The following is a 23,655-nucleotide window of genomic DNA, read 5'->3' as shown; positions in this document are numbered from 1 at the left end:
TGTGACAGCAGGTTGCCTTGTACAACTCTTTTGTACTGTCCCGGAGCGCTGGCAACACAGGGAAATTCCTTCAATTCTATTAGGCAGTCCTCAAGGCCCTGATCTTTTCTGACCGGCAAAGAGCAGGCCGGAGTACCTCAGGAACTGGAGGCGCCCGGACGGTCCCTGGCCAACACTTTCCAGGTGTGGTCCCCCATACTGGAAAGAAGGGACGGACCCAAAAAAGTGCAGAGTGTGCTGCAGGAGGGGGATACAGAAGGACACCACTCAGTGTGACACATGCCCCGATCATCCGGGCCTCTGCATTGACTTCAGGGAGTACCACACTTCCATGGAGTACTAAATTTATATCCCAATTTAGCCACTGACAATCGCATAAAAAACTGGTTCTCAGACTTGAGACACTAAAACGGAAAAAAAAGAAATTTTCTAAAATATTAGTAAAACTAAAATAAATAAATGAAAAGTAGACATTCGGTATTGCCGTGTCTGTAATAATCTGCTCTATAAAAATACCCCCCCCAACCCCTCAGATGAACACAGTCAAAAAAATGAAATAAAAACGGTGCAAAAAAAAGTTTTTTTTGTCACCCTACATCACAAAAATTGTAATAGCAAGTGATCAAAAAGTCATATGCCCCCCAAAATAGTGCCAATAAAACCGTCCTCTCATTCCGCAAAAAATGAGCTCCTACCTAAGATAATCGGCTAAAAACAAAAATTAAAAATGACTCTTAGACTATGGAGATACTAAAATGTTTTTTTTGTTTATAAAAAGATAATATAGTGTAAAACATAAATAAATAAAAAAAAAGTAGACATATTAGGTATCGCCACGTGCGTAAGAATCTGCTCTATAAAAATACCCCCCCAACCCCTCAGATGAACACGGTAAAAATAAAAAATTAAAACTGTGCCAAAAAAGCAATTTTTGGGCAAATTTTCCATTTTAATCAGTTTTATTCCAATAATAAAGTAAGGGTTAACAGCCAAACAAAACTTAATATTTATTACCCTCATACCGCAGTTTACAGAAACACCCCATATGTGGTCGTAAAACTGCTGTATGACCAAACGGCAGGACGCAGAAAGAAAGGAACGCCGTATGGTTTCTGGAAGGCAGATTTTGAAGGCCTTTTTTTTTGGGCACCATGTCCCATTTGAAGCCCTACTGATGCACCCCTAGAGTAAAAACTCCATAAAAGCGACCACATCTAAGAAACTACACCCCTTAAGGTATCCAAAACTGATTTTACAAACGTTGTTAACCCTTTAGGTGTTCCACAAGAGTTATTGGCAAATGGAGATGACATTTTAGAATTTCTATTTCTGGTAACCTTGCCTCACAAAAATGTAATATAGATAAACCAAAAATGTTCCCTAAAAATAGTCCCAACAAAACTGCCACCTTATCCCGTAGTTTCCAAAATGGGGTCACTTTTATGGAGTTTCTACCCTAGGGTTGCATCAGGGGGGCTTCAAATGGGACATGGTGTAAATAAACCAGTCCAGCAAAATCTGCCTTCCAAAAACCACACGGCGCACCTTTCCCTCTATGCCCTACTGTGTGCACGTACAGTAGTTTACGGCCACATATGGGATGTTTCCGCAAACTACAGAATCGGGGCAATAAATATAGCATTTTGTTTGGCTGTTAACCCTTGATATGTTACTGGTAAAAATGGATTAAAATTGAAAATTTGCCAAAAAATTTTAATTCTCAAATTTCATCTCCATTTGCCAATAACTCTTGTGCAACACCTAAATGGTTAACGATGTTTGTAAAATCAGTTTTGAATACCTTGAAGGGTGTAGTTTCTAGAATGGGGTCATTTTGGGTGGTTTCTATTATGTAAGCCTCACAAAGTGACTTCAGACCTGAACTGGTCCCTAAAAATTGGGTTTTTGAAAATTTCAGAAAAATTTCAAGATTTGCTTCTAAATTTCTAAGCCTTGTAACATCCCCAAAATCTAAAATGTAATTCCCAAAATGATCCAAACATGAAGTAGATATATGGGGAATGTAAAGTAATAACTATTTTTGGAGGTATTACTATGTATTATAGAAGTAGAGAAATTGAAACTTGGAAATTTGCAATTTTTTCCAAATTTTTGGTAAATTTTGTATTTTTTTTATAAATGAAAATGATTTTTTTTTACTTTATTTTACCAGTGTCATGAAGTACAATATGTGACGAAAAAACTATCTCAGAATGGCCTGGATAAGTAAAAGCGTTTTAAAGTTATCACCACTTAAAGTGACACTGGTCAGATTTGCAAAAAATGGCCTGGTCCTTAAGGTGAAATAAGGCTGTGTCCTTAAGGTGAAATAAGGCTGTGTCCTTAAAGGGAGTCTGTCACCTCAATATGGCCATATACAGCGCTTACATTGCCCTATAGCACACCTATACATGAATGTAATGGTATCTTTGTCTTTAGACTTGCAGAAGCTGGAAAAACTAACTTTGATTGATATGCAAATGAGCACTCGCAAGTGCCCAGGGGCGTTCACTGTGTTGGTGCCCAGGCTGCCCTGCCTTTTTTCATTGTTCCCCCGCCCCAGCCTCTGCATGTGCCCGCCCTCCTATTCCCTTGCATCATCCTAAGGTCCGGCATAGATCCCGCACCTGCGCACTGTTTTGCCGGGCCGGAGCATGTGCACTGCGAACGGCGCAAAACCAGCCATTCGCCGAAGCATGCGCAGTAGTTAAAGCGATGCCGTGCCAACAATGGGCAGTGCGCATGTTCCGGCCCGGCGAGGCAGTGTGCAGGCGCGGGATCTCGGCCGGACCTTAGGATGATGCAAGGGAATAGGATGGCGGGCATATGCAGAGGCTGGGGTGGGGGAACAATGAAAAAAGGCAGGGCAGCCTGGGCACGAACACAGTGAACGCCGCCCCTGGGCACTTGGGAATGCTCATTTGCATATCAATCAAAGTTTGTTTTTCCAGCTTCTGCAAGTCTAAAGACAAAGACAAAGGTACCATCACATTCATGTATAGGTGTGCTATAGGGCAATGTAAGCACTGTATATGGCCATATGGAGGTGACAGACTCCCTTTAAGGCAGCGGTTCTCAACCTTGTGGGTCGCCCGCACAACGGCAGTGGCCCCTTATCCTCGCGCACAGGAAGTGATGTCCTATCACTGCCTGTGCTTGAAGGAGCCTGACGTCTGGACGGGTAAGTCGGGCCGCCTGTCTGCTGAGGTCCGAGTTTTTTCGTTAATGACACCGCCGCTGAGCACCACTGCCACCAATGATTTAATTGAGCCTGGCTGAGCCTGGCTAATTTTATTTTAATTATTTGGCTGAGCAAGGCTTAATTTATTTGGGGGGACATAAAGCACCGCTGATTTATTTATTTGGGGGACCCTGAGCACCATTGATTTATTTATTTGGGGGAAACCTGATGCACCACTGATTTATTTATTTGGGGGTACCCTGAGCACCGCTGATTTATTTATTTGGGGGAGACCTGAAGCCCCGCTGATTTATTTATTTGGGGGACCCTGAGCACTTCTGATTTATTTATTTGGGGGGGACTTGAAGCACCACTGATTTATTTATTTGAGGGGTACCCTGAGCACCACTGATTTATTTTTATTTTTTGGGGGGGGTACTGTGAGCACCACTGAGTTATTTATTTGAGGGGTACTGTGCGCACCACTGATTTATTTTTTAGGGGGTATTTGTTGTTTATTATTTATTTTAAAGTTATTTATTTGGTTTACAAATATTTTGTATTTATGCTAAAGTTCTGTGGTTATGAATGAATACTTGTGTATTTGAATTAACATTTGGTGTATTGGTGTCTGTGCGTGTTTTTGGTGGGTCATCATAACAGTAGCAAGGAAAAAAATTTAATGGTTGGGGGTCACCACAACATGAGGAACTGTATTAAGGGGTCACGGCTTTAGAAAGGTTGAGAACCACTGCTTTAAGGAGTTAAAGAAGAAGTTACAGGTCTGTGAGAGCCAGAAATCTTGCTTGTTTGTAGGTGACCAAATACTTATTTTACCGAGGAATTTACCAATTAATTTATTAGAAATCCTACCATGTGATTTCCTGTATTCTTTCCCCCCATTCTGTCTCTCATAGTTGAAGTATACCCATGATAAAATTACAGGCCTCTCTCATCTTTTTAAGTGGGAGAACTTGCACAATTGTTGGCTGACTAAATACTTTTTTGCCCCACTGTAAGTGGATGATGTGGCGACATTTTTAAGTGTGTGTCAGACATAAATATCCAGATGTAGGAGATGTGAAAATCTAGTGGAATCAAGTAAGCATGACTTATACAGAAACAAGGAAAGCCATATAGGAGAAGGAATGTCTAATGGCACATCCAGCAGTTAGAGAGGTGAGAGAAGATAAGAAGACCGGTGGTGTGTAAAGAGAAGGTGAAGCACTGTTAGGATCAGCACCTTGATAGTGGACAGCAGCAGCGGCACCATCAGAGGATCAGGGTTGGCTGATTTCTCAACCATCAAATCAGGTAAGGTGCCATATTCATTGCATTTTATCAAACTTACCTAAATCTATGAGACTTTACTACTTGTACAATACAGGATGTATTGGGGAAATTCCACCCTCCTAAAATGCAAGATTGATTATTGGACAGAGCCACACAAAGTGTGCACTGCCTAATAAATGAACAGGAAAAAAGGTTTGTGGTTATGAATTAAAGTATAACTTCTACAGCATATTAAAATAGTGGGGCGGCTTTACTAACACTGTTTAAAGGCCCTATTACACTGCCCAATGTTCACGCAGTGCGAGCGCCGATGGATGAGAACATATCCATCGGCACTCGTTTGCACTGGCCTGTTTACACTGGCGGATGCAAACTGAATGTGAAAGGAACAATTGTTCCTCCCACATTTTCTCTTATTCATCCTCGTCAGCACATCCCCGATTACTCAGGGAGATGTAATACCGATAATCGTGCATCTCTGATCCTAAAGAAAGATGCCCATCAGCCAGCAAACCTTTGCTCATTCATCAGCTGATAGATTATACAGGTCAATCATGAATTCTTGTTAGTGATAATTGGCCCGAAAATCTTGCGGTCTAATAGGGCCCTAAGATTTAGACAGTGTAAACGCAAACGAGATGTCTAAAGATACCCAAGATATGGAGCCTTTAAGGATCATGCACACGACTGTCTGTATTGTGGTCCGCAAACCGCAGATCCACAAAATACGGACACCTTCCATGTGCAATCTGCATTTTTTCTCACTCCCATCACTATTCACGTCTGCAATATGGACAACAATAGTACATGTTCTATAATTTGCAGAACAGACATACGGATGCAGACAGCACACAGATTACATTCGTACACGCTGTCTGTTTTTTTTGTGGACCTATAGAAATGAAGGGGTCCGTGTACAATCTGCAAAAAATGCGGATCAAATACAAAATACGGTTATGTGCATCAGTCCTTAAGGCTCAGGCACACAGCCATAAGTGCTTTGCAGTCCACAAATGGTGGATCCGCAAAACAATGATCTCGGCAGTCTGCATGCTGCCTTTATCTTTTTCACTTCAATAGAAATATTCTTTCCTTGTCCGCAAAACAGACAAGAATAGGACATGTTCTGTCTTCCAGGGCCACGGAAAGGACGTGCAGATGCAGATAGCACACATCTTTTCCGGCCGCATTGAAATGAATGGGTCTTCAGCCGATCCGCAAAAAATGCAGACCAAACATGCGGTCATGTCCATGAGCCCTTAGACAGATGACAAAAATGTTATCAGTTCTGTCCGGCTCACATGTTGGACAACTGATGAACTCAGCCTGACCCCGTATACCTATTCACCTATGTGCTGTATAATTCTTTGCTCTGCAGTTATCCTGAGCGATCCTCAGTCGGTGCCTGTTTCATATATTCCTATGATATACACATTGCAGGATGTCCCGCTATGCAATATGACTAAGCCATGGGTGATCTGCAGTGTCCTCCACTTTATTGAGCACCATCCTATCACCATCTATGCATGCTCTATACTTTCTCCAATAAATGGGTTTTCCCGTTTCAGGAGGAAACAGGACAACCGTGGGATCCGCCCGATTAAAGAACAATTAAGTTCTTACAGATCCTGTGCTGCCAATCCTATTTTCTCCCGGCTGGGCTCTATTAACCCAGCTGCAGTAGTTATGTCATGTTGACAACACGTGACTGCTGCAGCCAATCACTGGCCTCAGAGGTGTACCTGAGGAGGCCTGTGATAGACATCACCGCTGCCATTGTTGTATCTGTGACCTAAGTACTTAGCTGTTCTTTATTTCAGGTTGATTCTGGGGGTGGTCCAGTTTCCTCCTGACATGTGCATCTAGGCAAGTAGTGATAGCCATTCTATTATCATGAACAGAGGTGTTTTTCCTGAAGTTCGATATGACAGCACCTAGTCCCTGTCTAAGTACCAGTGGATGCACATGGGACACAAGCTGATTTATGGCACAGACCTTGTGCTGTGTGTCCTTATTACTTCGTTGGTTCAGTTATAGAACGCTGGGGCAGATTCATGAAACTAAGGGAAAAAAAAGAAAAAAAAAACAACTGTCTTGTCGCCCACAGCCACCAATAACAGCACAGCTATCATTTAATATCCTACTCTCGAAAAAATAAAAGCTGAGCTGTAAATGGTTTCTATCAGCAACAAAGATAGCTATTTTTTAGGCAAGTTTTATAAATCTTCCCCATATATTGAGTAAAATTTGAGCAAAACCTTCTGGTGTTCTCACTCACCTTCCACAGTTATACAGCTCACAACAATAGCATGTGCTGCTCTTAATCTTCACAGAACATGAACCTCGTGTCGGCATCTGGCAAGTAACCTGGACAAGACAAATAGAAACCAAAAAGCCTCACTGTCAGAAATACCTTCCATTATAACAGAAACGATATAAAGGAAGTCCTGTGATCTTACCTCGGTAGCATCAGTAGCATGATCATCTCCTGCAGAGGGAAAATATCGACATCTGCCTGCATAGATTGGTCTCAGATCCTTTAAAAGTATAAGAATTTTTAATTAATGCCATTTTTGGGTCACCAATTCTGTTTTATCATGTCCCTATTATACTATTTTGGGCATGTTCACATCTTTGTTGTAGGCTCCCTTCAGGGCTTTAAGCGCAGATTCCATCAAAATGAGCATGTAAAAAAAAGTCCTGTATGCAGGGCTTCTTTTCCACAAAATAGCATGCACCGGATTGGAAACCAAATGGGCACCAATTATAGTCAAAGGGCACTGTTCAGCCCCATTTATGTTATTTATGTGCCTGATCCAGCGCCTCAGTTATTTTGGTTGCTCTGCTCCTCTAACGGAAATATCTAGCTCTGATGTGAACATACCCTAAGTAACATCAACAGCTGTATAAAACTTTTAAAAATTCTTATGTCATATTAATCCAAGAAATAGACCCCACCCCAGGAATGCCCTCAAACCAGATAGGAACGTCCATTTATAGGTGGAACTTACACATGCCCCACCCATTTTGTCACAGGATAGTCTGCGTTTTATGCTTGATGGAGGGGTATACAAGGGGTGTTCAATTATTTATCTACCCAGCCTTTTCTGTCCGTGTTCGAGAGCTGAGCTGGTCTATGCAGGTTGAGACATGTCTGGACCTGCAACACACAGTAGCAGTTCAGTCAGCTGAAAGCACTGGAAGTGACAGGATGGCAAGTGCAGTACAGTGCAGGTCTACAAAGAAAGTGAGGGATCTGGGGCTTCGTTAAATTTACTTCAAAAGGAAGAAAAGAAGCCTAAAGAAATCCATGAAAGAATTATGTGTATATGGTGATGATGCAATTTCCTATTACCAAGTAAAGTTTTGGGCAAAGCAGTTTAAATGGGGTAGGGAATTAAATTGCAGATGAACCCTGTCCAGGGCGTCCAGTCAAAGCATCTTCAGGAGGAAATATGCCATAACGTAGAGGCCATGATTTTGGAAGATCATCAGGTCAAAATCAGTGTTATAGCTCATGAATTAGACATTAGTTTCCAGTATCATTCAGGATGTTTTGATGATGTCAAAGTTCAGTTCCTGTTGGGTGGCACGAATGTTGATGCCTGAGCAAAAAAAAATTGTCGCCAGCAGTTTAGCCAAGAGAATTTAGACATGGTCAGAGAAAATCCAGGAGACCTCTATTCTCAAATTATTACGGATGATGAAACATGGGTCATGCAGTGGAATCACAAGGGATCACTAGAAACACTATGGGATCCAGAAGGCATTTTAATATGAGTATTCACGCCACACGACAACAATTACTGGAGACACCTTCAGTTAGGTCCATATATATTTGGACACTGACACAAATTTTGTTTTTATTACCGGTTTACTAAAACATATTCAAGTTACAGTTATATAAAGGACATGGACATAAAGTCCAGACTGTTAGCTTTCGTTTGAGGATATCCACATTAAAATTGGATGAAGGGTTTAGGCGTTTCAGCAACTTTACATGTGGCACCCTGTTTTTAAAGGGACCAAATGTAATTGGACAATTGACTCAAAGGCTGTTTCATGCATGGGCAGGTATGGGCAATACCTTCATTATTTTAGCCTAAATTAAGCACATAAAAGGCCTGGAGTTGATTTGGAGGTGTGGTGCTTGCATTTTTAAGATTTTGCTGAGAAGTAAACATGCGGTCAAAGGAGCTCTCCATGCAGGTGAAACAAGCCATCCTTTATCTGCGAAAACAGAAATAAACTATCCAAGAAATTGCTACATTATTAGGAGTGGCATCCTGAGGAAGAAAGCAAGCACTGGTGACCTCAACAATGCAAAAAGACCTGGACGCCCACGGAAGACAACAGTGGTGGATGATCGCAGAATAATTACTATGGGGAAGAGAAACCCCTTTACAACAGCCAACCAAGTGAACAACACTCTGTAGGATATAGGCATATTAATATCCAAATCTACCATAAAGAGAAGACTGCATGAAAGTTCACTGCACTGCAGTTCCCTGCACGGTGCAAGCCACTCATAAGACTCAAGAATAAGAAGGCTAGATTGGACTTTGCTAAAAAAAAAAAAAAAACAGCAAACTTCTGGAAGAACATTCTTTGGACAGATGAAACCAAGATCAACCTCTACCAGAATGATGGAAAGAAAAAAGTATAGCGAAGGCATGGTACAGCTCATGATACAAAGCATACCACATCATCTGTAAAACACAGCGGAGGCAGTGTGATGGCTTGGGCATGCATGGCTGCCAGTGTTTATTGATAATGTGACAGAGGACAGAAGCAGCCGGATGAATTCTGGAGTTTTCAGAGACATACTGCAGGGCTACAGATGGCGACCAAAATGGGTCGCCAATGTGACTTAGAATTTGTAAAATGGCGACAAGACTTTGTCGCCATTTGCGCCTAGACCCTCCGCTGTTCTGCCGCTTTAAGAAGAACGGCATTTCATACAGCAGGCAGACGGCAATCCAATAACAGAGCTCTGCACAGTACAGAGCTCTGTTATTAGAGAGGAGGCTGCTGATTGGTCATAGAATCCCCGGGCTGCCCTGCCATTGGCTGCTCCTCTCACACCCCCATTCTCCCGCGCTGAACACAGCAGCAGCTTGATCTTCAGTCAGAGTCATGAGAACAGGGAGCCGCTCCATGCCGACTGCTCCATAGAACAGGTTAGCTTGAGAAGCGAATACTTAACAATCCACAAACAGTCACAGTCACAAGTCACAAGTCACAGTCATCCCTGCGCTGATAAAGGCTAATCCTTATCGTCTTTACGACCCTGATAACACTCTGTGAGCCCAGGCAGGGAGCTCACACGGAGCACCAGCAGCGGACCCTAACATTCTTAATAAGGGAATAAAAGGGTTAATAGGAGCCCCTGCTGGTCAAGACACTAAAAAGCCAGTGAACCATATCTCTTTCAATAGTCCCTGCTTAGTAGGAGGAGATAACCTCCCCTCCTACTAAGCACGGACTTTTGAAAGAGATATATGGTTCACTGGCTTTAGTGTCTTGACCAGCGCGGGGCTCCTATTAACCCTTTACATACTTAACATTAGCAAGTGGTGAGATGACTGATGATCACCTCGCCACTTGCTAATGGCTGACGCTGCCCAGTATCCCCCACCTACCTACCTAACTTTCTCTGCGCATCACCTATTTTATGCTGAAGTGTGTGTGGGGAAGGGGGGGCTGTTGTTGAGTGGTTAATTATAACTACACTTTTTTTTATGTATGTAATTCTGCTCTCCCGGAGATTAAACTTTTTTTTTTAATTTGTATTTTACTATATCTTATTAAGTGTATTTTTATTTTATAGTACCCCAATCCTGGGTGCATCATAACTGCCATGTGTTACAGCAAAGAAGGGGTTTTCTCACACTGGGGTCCCCACCAGTCCATAGACCCAAGGGGCAACAGTGCTAGGTAAAATGTCCCACTGAAGTTTTCTCTGAAAGGCGCCTCTGACAACCCCTACTGTGCTGGATACGGCCAGTGGGGCGGAGGTGACGTTCAGTCAGGAGTGTTCGCTGTGTTTGGGAACCTATGACAGTCCCTACAGTCAGCCACCCTCTGCCATATCTGATAGTCCGGTCACAGCCATAGCCGCCTTCTGCCGTATCTGATAGTCCGGTCACAGCCATAGCCGCCTTCTGCCGTATCTGATAGTCCAGTCACAGCCATAGCCGCCCTCTGCCCTGTCTGATAGTCCGGCCACAGCCATAGCCGCCCTCCGCCCGCCCCTCTTCATGACTAAGGTCCTCATACACATTCGATGCCAGTGGCTGCACCCATGGGCTCCTGTCTGCTTCCCTTGCATTATGTTAAATGGTCATGTGATGCAAGGGAAGCAGATCTCCACTGTGGCCAGTAATTGTCTTGATGGCACTGCAGTCTAATGTTTTCATAGAGAAACCCAAGACAAGCAGTGGAGGCTGGGAAGCGAATGAACCGGGACCCAGCCCCTAGGGATTACCAACGTGAATCTGGCTAGTCTGACAGGTCATGGGAATGAGTGCACCCCCCCCTTTTAACTGCGTGGGCTGTAATCTAAAAAAAAAACATGCTCCTAGTCCTAAGCATCCCAGCTATATTATATGCATTTTAAATTTGGCGACTAAAAATTTCATTTGGCTCCTAAATTTTTCAGGTTAGGAGCCAATGGCTCCTTGATATTTTTTTTTGTCTGGAGCCCTGTACTGTGTGCTCAGATCCAGCCAAACGGATTGGTTGGCGTTTCATAATACAGATGGACAATGACCCAAAACATAGCCAAGCAACCCAGGAGTTTATTAAAGCAAAGAAGTGGAATATTCTTGAATGGCCAAGTCAGTCACCTGATCTGAACCCAATAGAGCATTTCACTTGACTAAACTTCAGACAGAAAGGCCCACAAACAAACAGCAACTGAAAACCGCTGCAGTGAAGACCTGGCGGAGCATTAAAAAGGAGGAAACACAGCGTCTGGTGATGTCCATAAGTTCAAGACTTCAGGCAGTCATTGCCAACAAAGGGTTTTCAACCAAGTATTAGAAATTAACATTTTATTTACAATTATTTAATTTGCCCAATTACTTTTGAGCCCCTGAAATGAAGGGATTAAGTTTAAAAATGCTTCACATCTTTATGCAATCATTTTGTTTAACCCACTGAATTAAAGCTGAAAGTCTGAACTTCAACTGCATTGTTTTGTTCAAAATCCATTGTGGTAATGTACAGAACCAAAATTTTAAAAATGTTGTCTCTGTACAAATATATATGGACCTAACTGTATACTTCAACAATAAAGGCATTACGTAAGGCAATCAAAGAGTAACACCGTGGGAAGTTGGCAGCAGGTGTGTTGCTGCTTCACAACAATGCGCCAGCTCACAAGTCTCGCAAATCACAAGCTGCTATCAGAGAATGCGGCTTCATGGAGCTTAACCATCCACTCTACAGTCCAGACCTGGCTCTCAGTGATTACTTTCTCTTTCGGAACCTGAAGAAGTTTCTGCATGGGGGAACGATTTCCTGATGATAATGCAGTCAAAGAGGCGGTGCAGCAGCAAGAAGTCTCCTATTCTGAAGGCATCCTATCACTGGAGGCGAAGTGGAATAAGTGTGTTGAAGTCAAAGCTGATTACATTGAAAAGTAGTTCAATTTTCTCCGAAAATTTTGTTTTTATATTCAGGTAGATAACATATTGAACACCCCTCGTACCTCTGTAAAAGGTGATGGAATGCTGCATGCCACAATTTTTTCCTTGTGGACTAAATGCAAAATCAAATAAACCTGATTATGCACACTAATGCTGTATCTACAGCAAGGAACCACCGATTTCTATTGGCCCCATATATGTGGGCCATATGATACACTATCTCACAAAAGTGAATACACCCCTCATTTTTGTAAATATTTTATTATATCTTTTCAGGGGACAACACTGAAGATGTGACACTTCAATACAATGTAAAGTAGTCAGTGTACAGGCTTGTATAACTCAAAATTACTCGACACACAGCCATTAATGTCTAAACCGCTGTCAACAAAAGTGAGCACACCCCTAAGTGAAAATGGCCAAATTGTGCCCAATTAGCCATTTTCCCTCCCCATGTCATGTGACTCATTAGTGTTTCAAGTTCTCAGGTGTGAATGGGGAGCAGGTGTGTTAAATTTGGTGTTATCGTTCTCACACTCTCTCATACTGGTCACCGGAAGTTCAACATGGCACCTCATGGCAAAGAACTCTCTGAGGATCTGAAAAAAAGAATTGTTGCTCTACATAAAGATGGCCTAGGTCTCTGATGGCTAACCTCCGACACTACAGCTGTGGTAAAACTACAACTCCCAAGATGCACACTTGCTTGACTGTTCTCAGAACTCCACAGAAATGAATAGAATATGCTGGGAGTCCTAATTTCACCATATCTGGAGTGCCAGAGGTTAGCCATCACTGCCCTAGGCTATAAGAAATTTGCCAACACTCTAAGGCCTCTTTCACACGAGCGTGTCCGGATTAGGTCCGGATGCATCCCGGTGCATTGCGGCAAACCCGCGCGAATAGGTACGCAATTGCAGTCATTGCGTTCCGTTGTTCAGTTTTTATCGCGCGGGTGCAATGCGTTTTGCACGCGCGCGATAAAAAACTGAATGTGGTACCCAGACCCGAACTTCTTCACAGAAGTTCAGGTTTCGGTTAAAGGTTGTGTAGATTGTATTATTTTCCCTTATAACCTGGTTATAAAGGGAAAATAATAGCATTCTGAAAACAGAATGCATAGTACAATAGGGCTGGAGGGGTTAAAAAATAATAATAATACATTTAACTCACCTTAATCCACTTGTTCGCGCAGCCGGCATCTCTTCTGTCTTGTTGTGTGAGGAATAGGACCTTTGATGACGTCACTACGCTCATCACATGGTCCGTCACATGATCCATCACCATGGTGATGGATCATGTGAAGGACCATGTGATGAACATCAGTGCTTAGACCATACGCCGCACACTGTATGAAATTGGTTTGCATGGTTGCCGTCCCAGACGGAAGCCTCTTCTAAAGATGATGCACAAGAAAGCCCGCAAACAGTTTGCTAAAGACAAGCAGACTAAGGACATGGACCATGTCCTGTGGTCTGATGAGACCAAGATACACTTATTTGGTTCAGATGATGTCAAGTGTCTGTGGCAGCAACCAGGTGAGGAGTACAAAGACAAGTGTGTCTTGCCTACAGCTGAAGATGGTGTGTCATGGTTTGGGGCTGCATGAGTGCTGCTGGCTATGGGGAGCATGTACTGTGACATACTGAAGCAAAGCATGATCCCCTTCCATTCGGAAACTGGGCCGCAGGGCAGTGTTCCAACATGATAACGACCTCAAACTCACCTCCAAGACGACAACTGCCTTGCTAAAGAAACTGAGGGTAAAGGTGCTGGACAGGCCAAGCATGTCTCCAGACCTAAACCCTATTTATCATCTGTGGGGCACCCTCAAAACGAAGGTGGAAGAGCAAAAGGTCTCCAACATCCACCAGCTCAGTGATATTGTCATGGAGGAGTGGAAGAGGATTCCAGTGGCAACCTGTGAAGCTCTAGTGAACTCCATGCCCAAGAGAGTTAAGGTCGTGCTGGAAAATAACAGTGGCCTCAAATAAATAGACACTTTGGGCACAATTTGGTTATTTTCACTTAAGGGTGTACTCACTTTTGTTGCCAGCGGTTTAGACATGAATGGCTGTGCGTTGAGTTGTTTAACAAGCTGTACACTGATGTAAAGTAGTCAAAGTGTCATATATTCAGTGTTGTCCCATGAAAAGATAAAATAAACTATTTATAAAAATGTGAGGGGTGTACTCCCTTTTGTGAGATACTGTATATGTCCACGCGCATGCAGTCTTAGTCCAAGTTCACAAGTTTCATCCACACAAAAATGTGGATTTTGCTGCAGATTTCATTGCAGATCACCTTACGTCATGACACTAGTCACATGGTGTAAGGAGAGCCAGTCACCGCTGTGGCCAGAGATTGGCTGCTGCGATGTGAAACCAGATGTTTATAGCAGAGCATCGCAGGCCTGGAGAGAGGAGTGGGGAGCCAGGCAAGTAATCTTACTTTTACAGGTACCCACCACCGACTAATAATTGCACAACTCTTTTAAGGATTTACTTAGACAAGACAGGAGATGTGACATCCTCTTTATTCTGCTAGGAATACATCTTTACTTACTAGATGTCTTGCAGCAAACACACCATCAACGATTGCACAACAGAAAGCTGCAATCACCCCAAAACTGATAAAAACTATCGAGGCAACAAGCTGTGAATACAAGAAAATTGATATTACAAGATAAGGCTGAGACTAGACTAATATCCAATATAATGTAAAACAGTGTTTCCGAAATGGTTAGCTGCTCAGCTACGCTCCATGACTTCATTGAGGCCTGTGCTTTCTACTAAAAAAAAGAAGAGAAGTAGAATGTTTCCTTCTCTTTATAATCCACTTCTGACACTGGCTTCAAACACTTCATCAGAGAGTCATGTGCAAAAGCACTTAATAGAAACCCCATCTAATATGAATTCTGAATATTCAATGAGCGCTCTGCATGCGGTTTGTTCAAAACTACCAGAAACACTTCTGACATAACAGGGATACTTACCATTTATTAATTTCTCATATATACACCAATATATTCCACAGCGCTGTGCCTAGATTGGAATAATCAAAAGTCCTCTAATTTCAGACATGTGGGGCAATTTCACAGGGACCCACTTACCCAAGAGTGTAGGAGGAAACTGGTTACAACAGCTGCAGGGTGTATGGCCTCATACAAACACAAGATGAACATAAACATTCCTTGTAGTGTTCCGGATTCTGACCCAATTAAAATATGGGCAGACCTGCAAAGGGGACGCATACTTACCTGCTTCCCGCTGCTGGGTCCCATCTCTTTCGCTCCACGGCCTCGGCTACCTCACTTTGATGCCCCAGCTGTCAACATCCACTCTGATACAGCTGCAGGGGGACCTGTCAATTGGTCATGTGATGTAAGAGGGGCAGGTCCCTGCTGCAGCCAGTGATTGGGTGCAGTGGCATCAAGGCGGATGTTGACGGTGGGGCAGCTGAGATTTGCCAAAAATATAAATTGTAAAAAGGGCTTTAATTATACCTTGATAATAATCGCAACATGCACTATTGCATAACTGCATTCAACACCAGTATGCATACACTAAGGCCAGCTGCACAAACTGTGGAATACACACGTTTTTTTTCTGTGCAGAAAAACCGCAGCGTACCAGCAAAGTGTATGAGATCACACAAATTGTATGTACACTTTGCGGATTGTTTCCATTCGGAAATTGACCTGAATTGTGGATTTCCAAGTCTGCAGCATGTCAATTATGTTTGTGATTTTAGCTGCGGATTTCATCCTTTTCCAATGAAGGGTGAGATCTGCCGCAAAACCGCATCAAATCCGCAGATATGCTGCAGAATCATACATAAATCCCTAGAAAATTTGTTCGGAACTTGTGTGTTAACCCGCACTCATGTGCAGCGGCCTAAGGGTGAATCTCCCAATGCTGTTTTCTGGGAGGGAAAGTTAGCAAATTTATCAAAACTGGTGGAAAGGAAAATTGGCTTAGTTGCCCATAGCAACCAATTAGATTCAACCTTTCATTTTCCAAAGGAGTTCTGAAAAATGAAAGCTGGAATCTGATTGGTTGCTATGGGCAACTAAGCCAGTTTTCCTTACACTGCTGTTGATAAATCTCCCCCGTGTAACTTTTTAAACTCCACTGAATTTAGTCACAAGTAGCGTTCCTACACCACCCTCGACGGCGGGGCCAGCGAGCCCAGCAAATTTATCTTCTTTTACACCAGTTTTCTGGAGGAAATGAAGAATGAAATCTTCATCTGCTGTGGCTTTCCATTTAGGCGCATGGACTCCCTTAGCATGTGATGAAACCTGCGCTCGCCATAAATTAAGAGCATCCTTCGGCAGCACAGGGGACATCAAGGCCGCCTAGGACATGCCGTCGTGATAAATCACCCCCTAAGTCTACATATATAAATACATTGGTATTCCTTACTTTAGCCTGCGTTGGGGCATATTCACATGCGAAAGGTTTGTCACAGAAATTTCAGTGACTGTCATTGGAATGGACTTGTGGGATTTCATGTGGTTGCCTCCTAAATATCCCCATCCACATGTACAGAAAAGATTTCCAGTCACAGAAATGTACACAACAAATCGGACACAATTATAGCAGATTCTGAAATCCACATCAAATCCGGTAATATTCTGCATCCAACGCACAGGAATGGTGCTTTTGTAACACTGTTCACAGGCACTGGAGAAATGTGTGCAGGTTTTTGAGCAGGATTGTGCAGCTATGGACTATAATAGCAGTGCAGACTGGGGTCGGAGGGGCAGGAAAGCCTGGTGTAGGAGGTCTGACCATTACTGAGGCCTCCCGGTGTTTAGGGAGAGCCCAGATGGACAGGTATGGCCACGGCATAGCTGACTAACGTCCACAGAGGCAAAATCTGCACCAAATAGTGCAGATTTTGCTGAGAATTTTTGTGTGGAAATGCTGTGGGTATACCATAGATTTCAGCCTATGCATTGTAGCATTGACGCCACATGAGGCCGTACCCTTACTGCATGAGTTTTACGCTGATGAGCGCTGGCGCAACTTTGCGACCACTATTTATTTTAGACTAAATAAAGAGTATTCTTATTTGGGCATGCACAGATCCACAGGACATGGCAAAAAAAGTCCAACAGGAGCGGGTCCCACCTCTGAAATCCGCTTCTATCTCTTAAAAGGGGCCCATCACATGCCACCAAAAGGAGATTAATATATTCGCATACACAAGTAAGTCCCACATGTGCAGCCTAGTCTCCATTCCCAGCAGTGCACAATGGGGCCCCATTTTTGAGATAAGAGCGGGTCCTAGAAGAGGAACTAATACATATAGAACATATATGGCGAAGTGTGCAGACCATACCTCTCTCATTGATCCAGCTGAGTGCTGTATGAGTGCAGATTAGTCAACCCTTTTAGGAGTCATTGCCAAGTACGTGCAACTACCGTGTTTTCCAGACTATAAGACAGTCCATAGTCAGGGAGTTCCATAAGTGCCAGACCCCTCTGACTGCTTCCTTAATGATCCACAGAGCACTCATACAGCGCTCTGCTGGATCAATGAGAGAGGTGTGCGTCTGTACATTTCTCTCTCCCCCTTGCCCGACACGGATCTGTGTGATCAGTGCTGGCAGGGGAGAAGCTGCAGTTACTGAGATGAATACTCTGTACTGCACGGATCTTCGATGATGTCACCAGTGGACGTGGCCAGACAGGAAGTGCAGAAAAATAAGTAAAGATGTACCCTATGTCTGTGTGTTGCAGTGCTGTGTGTGTGAGTGAGTGCATGTAGCAGTGCTGTGTGTGTATGTAGCACATCTGTTTGTTACGTGCATTTTGCAGACCTGTGTGCGTGCACACATGTAGCATACGTAGTCGTTTGTGTGTGTGCATCATGTAGCAGTGTTGTGTTTGTTGTGTGCATGTTGCAGAGAAAACGTTTTTTTTTCCGTTTCCTAACCCTGAGGTGCATCTTATCGTTGGGTGCATGTTATAGTCCGGAAAATACAGTATACGTACAGTACAGACCAAAAGTTTGGACACACCTTCTCATTCAAAGAGTTTTCTTTATTTTCATGACAACAAGTGCTAAGCATCTCTGGGAACTCCTTCAAGACTGTTGGAAGACCATTTCAGGGGACTACCTCTTGAAGCTCATCAAGAGAATGCCAAGAGTGTGCAAAGCAGTAATCAAAGCAAAAGGTGACTACTTTGAAGAACCTAGAATATGACATATTTTCAGTTGTTTCACACTTGTTTGTTTTGTATATAATTCCACATGTGTTAATTCATAGTTTTGATGCCTTCAGTGTGAATCTACAATTTTCATAGTCATGAAAATAAAGAAAACTCTTTGAATGAGAAGGTGTGTCCAAACTTTTGGTCTGTACTGTATATACACACACACACTGCATATATTACACAGTATTATAGATGCAATATGTACAGGTATATAGTATATACAGCAGTGTACTGATATGTTAGGTATGAGGTATAATAGATGAAGTGTGTACAGATATATTGTATATACAGCAGTGTACTGATATGTGAGGTATGAGCTGTCAATACACTGCTGAATTTACTATATACACTGCATCTATAATACAGTACCTTGTACCTCACATGTCAGTACAGGCTATATATACAATATATCTGTACTCACTGCATCCATTATACCTTGTACCTCACATATTACACTACTGTATATACTATATACCTGTACACACTGCATATATTATACCCTGTACCTCACATATCAGTACACTACGGAATATAATATAAACCTGTACACACTGCATGTGTTATACCTCGTACCTCACATAACAGTACACTGCTGTATATACTATACATCTGTACACACTGTATCTATTATACCTCTTTTGTGTGCCAGGGCTGTTTTGTAATCCCAATCCGGCCCTGATGGCATAAATTATACAACGCAGCAGCAAGAATAGTTCATGGAACAAAGGGAGGGGCCTGGAATGGGTAGTGGGAGGGGCTATAAAAGGGGAATGGGGGCACAATTTAGATTTTTGCTATGGGGCCCAGTGATTTATATGTACGCCCCTGGCCCCCTTTATAGCCAGGCATGTATCTATACTCACATAATGACCGTTTTGTTCGTGAAACCACTCGTATTCACACATTTTTGCTATCGTTTTCGCTAAAGTCTGCTGCATTTTGCTGCCATTTCATAAAAATCATGGCAAAGACAGTGATATGACTGCAATGTCAATATACCCTAAACATAAGACTAGCACAAAATAAAACTATGATACAGGGGATAAAAGAAGAGTCTCGAGGAAGATTAGTAACATGTGCCATAAAGCAATATTTGCCTTATATTGTACAATGTATTTCCACTCACCATCTGTCTTTTATTCTCTATTAAATTGGATCCAATTATTCCAAGCATGGATCCAAATCCAAGCTGGAGAAAGAAGAAACACAAATCTGTTTTATATGAACAACTGGCTAATCCCGAAATATTCAAGATTCAACTACACGAAGTATAATTTTTCTGTCATCCACATGTATAGATGATAGATATCTGTACGGCGGGTAGAGGCTCTCAGTACATAACATTTAGAACACCGCCGGGATCAGGCCTATTACAGTCATACAAAAATCATTTAAAAACATTTAGACTTACTATTACACCGGGATAGTAGCCGCCCATGGTGACATTCAGTTCTGGTGGTTGCAGCCACCAGACCCAGCCAATACTTTATTTCTGTGCTTATTATTAATTTCCAGTAATATTAGACTAGTAATTATCCATAAAAAACAAGGATAATAAAGAGGACCACAGTGAGTAGAGACTCTCAGACTTACTATTACACCGGGATAGTAGCCTCCCACAGTGACATTTTCAGTTCTGGTGGTTGCAGCCAGACCCAAAGTTAAAATTAATATGGATACCAGGAAAAGCGTCACAGTAACAAATATGGAATTTCTTCTTCTTTTATTAAAAGAGCCTGAAATACAATAAAATATGGAAACTTGATTAATCAGGGTGAACAATACCATAATCCTTTTGTTTTCTTTGGGTAACATGTAGAACTCTCTATGCACTAGTTATTGAGGCACTGTTTTGCTTATCCGTGTACTCTATGCACCAATTGAGGTAGTCTTCTATGCCACTCTCTGAGCGCTGTTTGCTTGAATTATTAATATTATTACTATACTAGTTTTTTTTTTAATCAAATCTTTTTTATTGTTACAAATAAAGTAAAGTTTTGAAACAATATTCACGTGTCATTGTCTTTTTCAAGATCTTACAGTTACACTACAGCGTAAAATTACATGGTAACATAAAGACATAGAAATTTCTCTATTACATATATATATATATATTATTTTCCATAGAGTATAGAAAGGCAAGTAAGAAAACTCCCGTATCCCCCCCGCCCCACCCAAACATAGTTACCTGGAATGCCTGGTTATCGCTTATTCAAGTTTCTCCAAAATTACATAACTATTGGGCTATGTGCCAGCCAATAGCCCCAAATTTTATCGAACCTTTGAGGGCATCCTCTCTTAGTGAAAACTCTTTTCTCGGCCATCAACATATCATGAACCTTCCTTACAAATTCACCTAGTGTCGGTGGGTTACTCTGAATCCAATGGAGCGCCACTAATTTTCTGGCAACATACAACAGTCTACCTATAGCTATTTTAGCAGACTCAGTAGCTGCAAGCTCCGAGACATCCCAATATACATATTTTCGGGTCACTTTGTACCCTACTATACTAGATGTTTAATCTTCCTACATCATGGACAAGAAGCTGAATTAGTCACTTTATCACAATGTTAAAATGTCAGCAGATTTGACCATACTAAACTGCTGACAGCACTAGGTAGGGGCCAGTGACAGCAGGACTTCCCTTTGTGCAGCTTTTATCATCAAGAGTAGTGAGAATATTTTATTCTGCCCAATTCTACTCCTATGGTACAATGGAGGTGGTGCTCTCTGCATTCAGCTGCTTCACAGTCCCCCCCCCTCTGCTCGGAGTGGCCACTGTAGCATCCAACCAGGAGACCACTACAGCTGTCATTCAGAGCAGAGAGGCGGGATATGAAGCAGCTCAACGCAGAGGGCACGTTACAGTGAGGCTCCACCCTGCGCACTTAAAGGGGCTGTCCACTTTTTATTATTGAATCAAATTGGCGGGGGTCCAACTACAGTCATACGAGTGCTGCATTCTCTGTTCTGTTTACCTGCAATGTTTAATTAAAAGTATGGCGTCCCCAATGACTTCTAAGAGATGGCTCTGTAGTATTCACTTGAACAGACAAAGCCGTCCCATAGAAGTGTATGGGGATGCCGTACTTGTAATAACACCTGCTCCCCTCCCCCCCCCCTCCTGCAATTGCTGTGGCGAGACGGTAAACAGAGCAGAGAAGGCAGCGCTCGTATGACTGCTGCCTTCTTTTCAAAACAGCTGATGGGTGGGGGTGCCAGGAGTCGGACCCCTGCCGATCTGATATTCATGAACTATCCTGAGGATAGGAATGAAAGGGTCAGGGGGCACACCAAATAATACACGGAGTGCAAGGGGTGGTAAAAAAAGGACATGAAACAATATCACCAGACCCAAGAGAGAGTCAAGAGAACCGCCCCATGAATGCACATCCGACAATCAATCAATATCAAAATGTATAAAGTTTATTGGACAACAGACACACATTAAAAATTGTATACAATGATAACAAAGTGCGGTATGCAATATAATAAATATAACCGACACACACAAGTCCACTGAATGGCCAAAATAGGCATATATGAACCAGCATATAAAAAGCCAATATAAGGTATAAAGCAAAATAAGGAAATGAGGAGAGACCACTGAAAATGCTAACAGACCAAGATAAGATCTAAGTGAGTGAGACAAACCTGCATGAACCGCTGGTACAGTGGACCTGAAAAAATGAGAAAGCGCCCAAAGAGCAGAGAAGGCAGCGCTCGTATGACTGCTGCCTTCTTTTCAAAACAGCTGATGGGTGGGGGTGCCAGGAGTCGGACCCCTGCCGATCTGATATTCACGAACTATCCTGAGGATAGGTCATCAATAGTAATAAGTGGACAACCAGGAGCAGAATTCTATAGAATAAAAGTTCAGAATGTCATGATTACTGATGATGAAAGCTCCACAATGATTGTCCTGTTCTCTGCAGCCCCTACCTAGAGCTGTCAGCAGTTTAGCACGGTGAACCTGCTGATAGAGTCCCTATTGTGTGCTGTCCAGTAAAAAAAATATATATACAAATCGGTATATAATATAAACTTGTTCATTTCGCCTACAAGAATAAGCATTTCTAAGGCTAGTTTCACACTAACATTAGCCATCTGCCGGACCTCTTTGTTCCAGCGTGCCTGCCGACCCCCATTGACTATGAATTGACATTGTATGGTTTTCTGGCCGACCCAATCCAGGCAAATTATTAATCCCATTATAGTCAATAGAGGCCAGCGGGCATGCAGTAACATCCAGCTATGCTGAATGCAGAGAGCTCCTGCCTGCTCTCCTGGAGCAGACTGATGGAGATCTCTAATGCAGGGCTTGACAAATTTCCTTGGAATATAGGAGCCAGCTAAAAAAGTTAGGAGCCAGGCGGAGCCGTGTCATAAAATCTATATTGCGATATAATTTTAAGTATGTGCGATATGCGATATATATCGCGATATATTGTTTTCTATATTGGGGGGGGGGGGTGTTTAAACTTTTTTTTTTTTTACTTTTTATTTAATAACTATTAGCCTCCTTAAGGGCTAGAACCCTTGTCATATTCACCCTAATAGAGCTCTATTAGGGTGAATAGGACTTTACACTCTCCCTGCTGCCCTGTGCTTTGTGCACACAACAGCAGGGAGATGACCATGGCAGCCAGCCTCTGATCAGCCCCTCCAGCCTCTGATCAGCCCCTCCAGCCTCTGATCAGCCCCCCCCAGCCACTGATCAGCCCCCCCAGCCTCTGATCAGCCCCCCCAGCCTCTGATCAGCCCCCCAGCCTCTGATCAGCCCCCCAGCCTCTGATCAGCCGCCCCCAGCCTCTGATCAGCCCCTCCAGCCTCTGATCAGCCCCTCCAGCCTCTGATCAGCCCCCCCAGCCTCTGATCAGCCCCCCCAGCCTCTGATCAGCCCCCCCAGCCTCTGATCAGCCCCCCCAGCCTCTGATCAGCCCCCCCAGCCTCTGATCAGCCCCTCTAGCCTCTGATCAGCCCCCCCAGCCTCTGATCAGCCCCTCCCCCCTCCCTCTTATCAGCCCCCTCTGGTAACAAACCCACCCCCCTCCCTCCCCAGTATTAATCATTGGTGGCAGTGGCCACAGGGTCCCCCTCCTCCTCCTCCCCCCATCATTGGTGGCAGTGGGCAGTTCTGATCGGAGTCCCAGCAGTGTAATGCTGGGGCTCCGATTGGTTACCATGGCAGCCAGGACGCTACTGAAGTCCTGGCTGCGATGGTAGGTTAGTAAGCAGCATTATACTCACGTGCGCCGTGATCGCCGGGAGCTCCTTCTTCTCATAGGTCTGTGCGGCGC

At 43.2% G+C, this 23,655-nt stretch overlaps 1 protein-coding gene across 3 annotated transcripts in view; it reads right to left on the bottom strand.

Annotated features, from left to right (window-relative positions):
- Positions 1-23,655, bottom strand: part of TMEM255A (transmembrane protein 255A) — a 123,497-nt gene that overhangs the window by 31,780 nt on the left and 68,062 nt on the right. Inside the window, exons 2-7 of one of the 3 annotated variants that reach the window (XM_040405793.1) lie at positions 19,947-20,089; positions 19,480-19,542; positions 14,692-14,781; positions 6,934-7,011; positions 6,753-6,841; positions 4,533-4,643 (exon numbers count right to left, since the gene is read on the bottom strand). In XM_040405793.1, the coding sequence (XP_040261727.1) occupies positions 4,533-4,643; positions 6,753-6,841; positions 6,934-7,011; positions 14,692-14,781; positions 19,480-19,542; positions 19,947-20,089 (574 nt within the window). Of the gene's footprint in view, positions 1-4,532; positions 4,644-6,752; positions 6,842-6,933; positions 7,012-14,691; positions 14,782-19,479; positions 19,543-19,764; positions 19,785-19,946; positions 20,090-23,655 lie in introns of those variants that run through there. The other 2 variants (XM_040405795.1, XM_040405794.1) reach the window with 2 other exon arrangements.

Source organism: Bufo bufo, chromosome 8 (assembly GCF_905171765.1).
Source record: "Bufo bufo chromosome 8, aBufBuf1.1, whole genome shotgun sequence".
NCBI classification, from domain to species: domain Eukaryota; kingdom Metazoa; phylum Chordata; class Amphibia; order Anura; family Bufonidae; genus Bufo; species Bufo bufo.
This window is presented reverse-complemented; position numbering and strand designations above follow the sequence as displayed.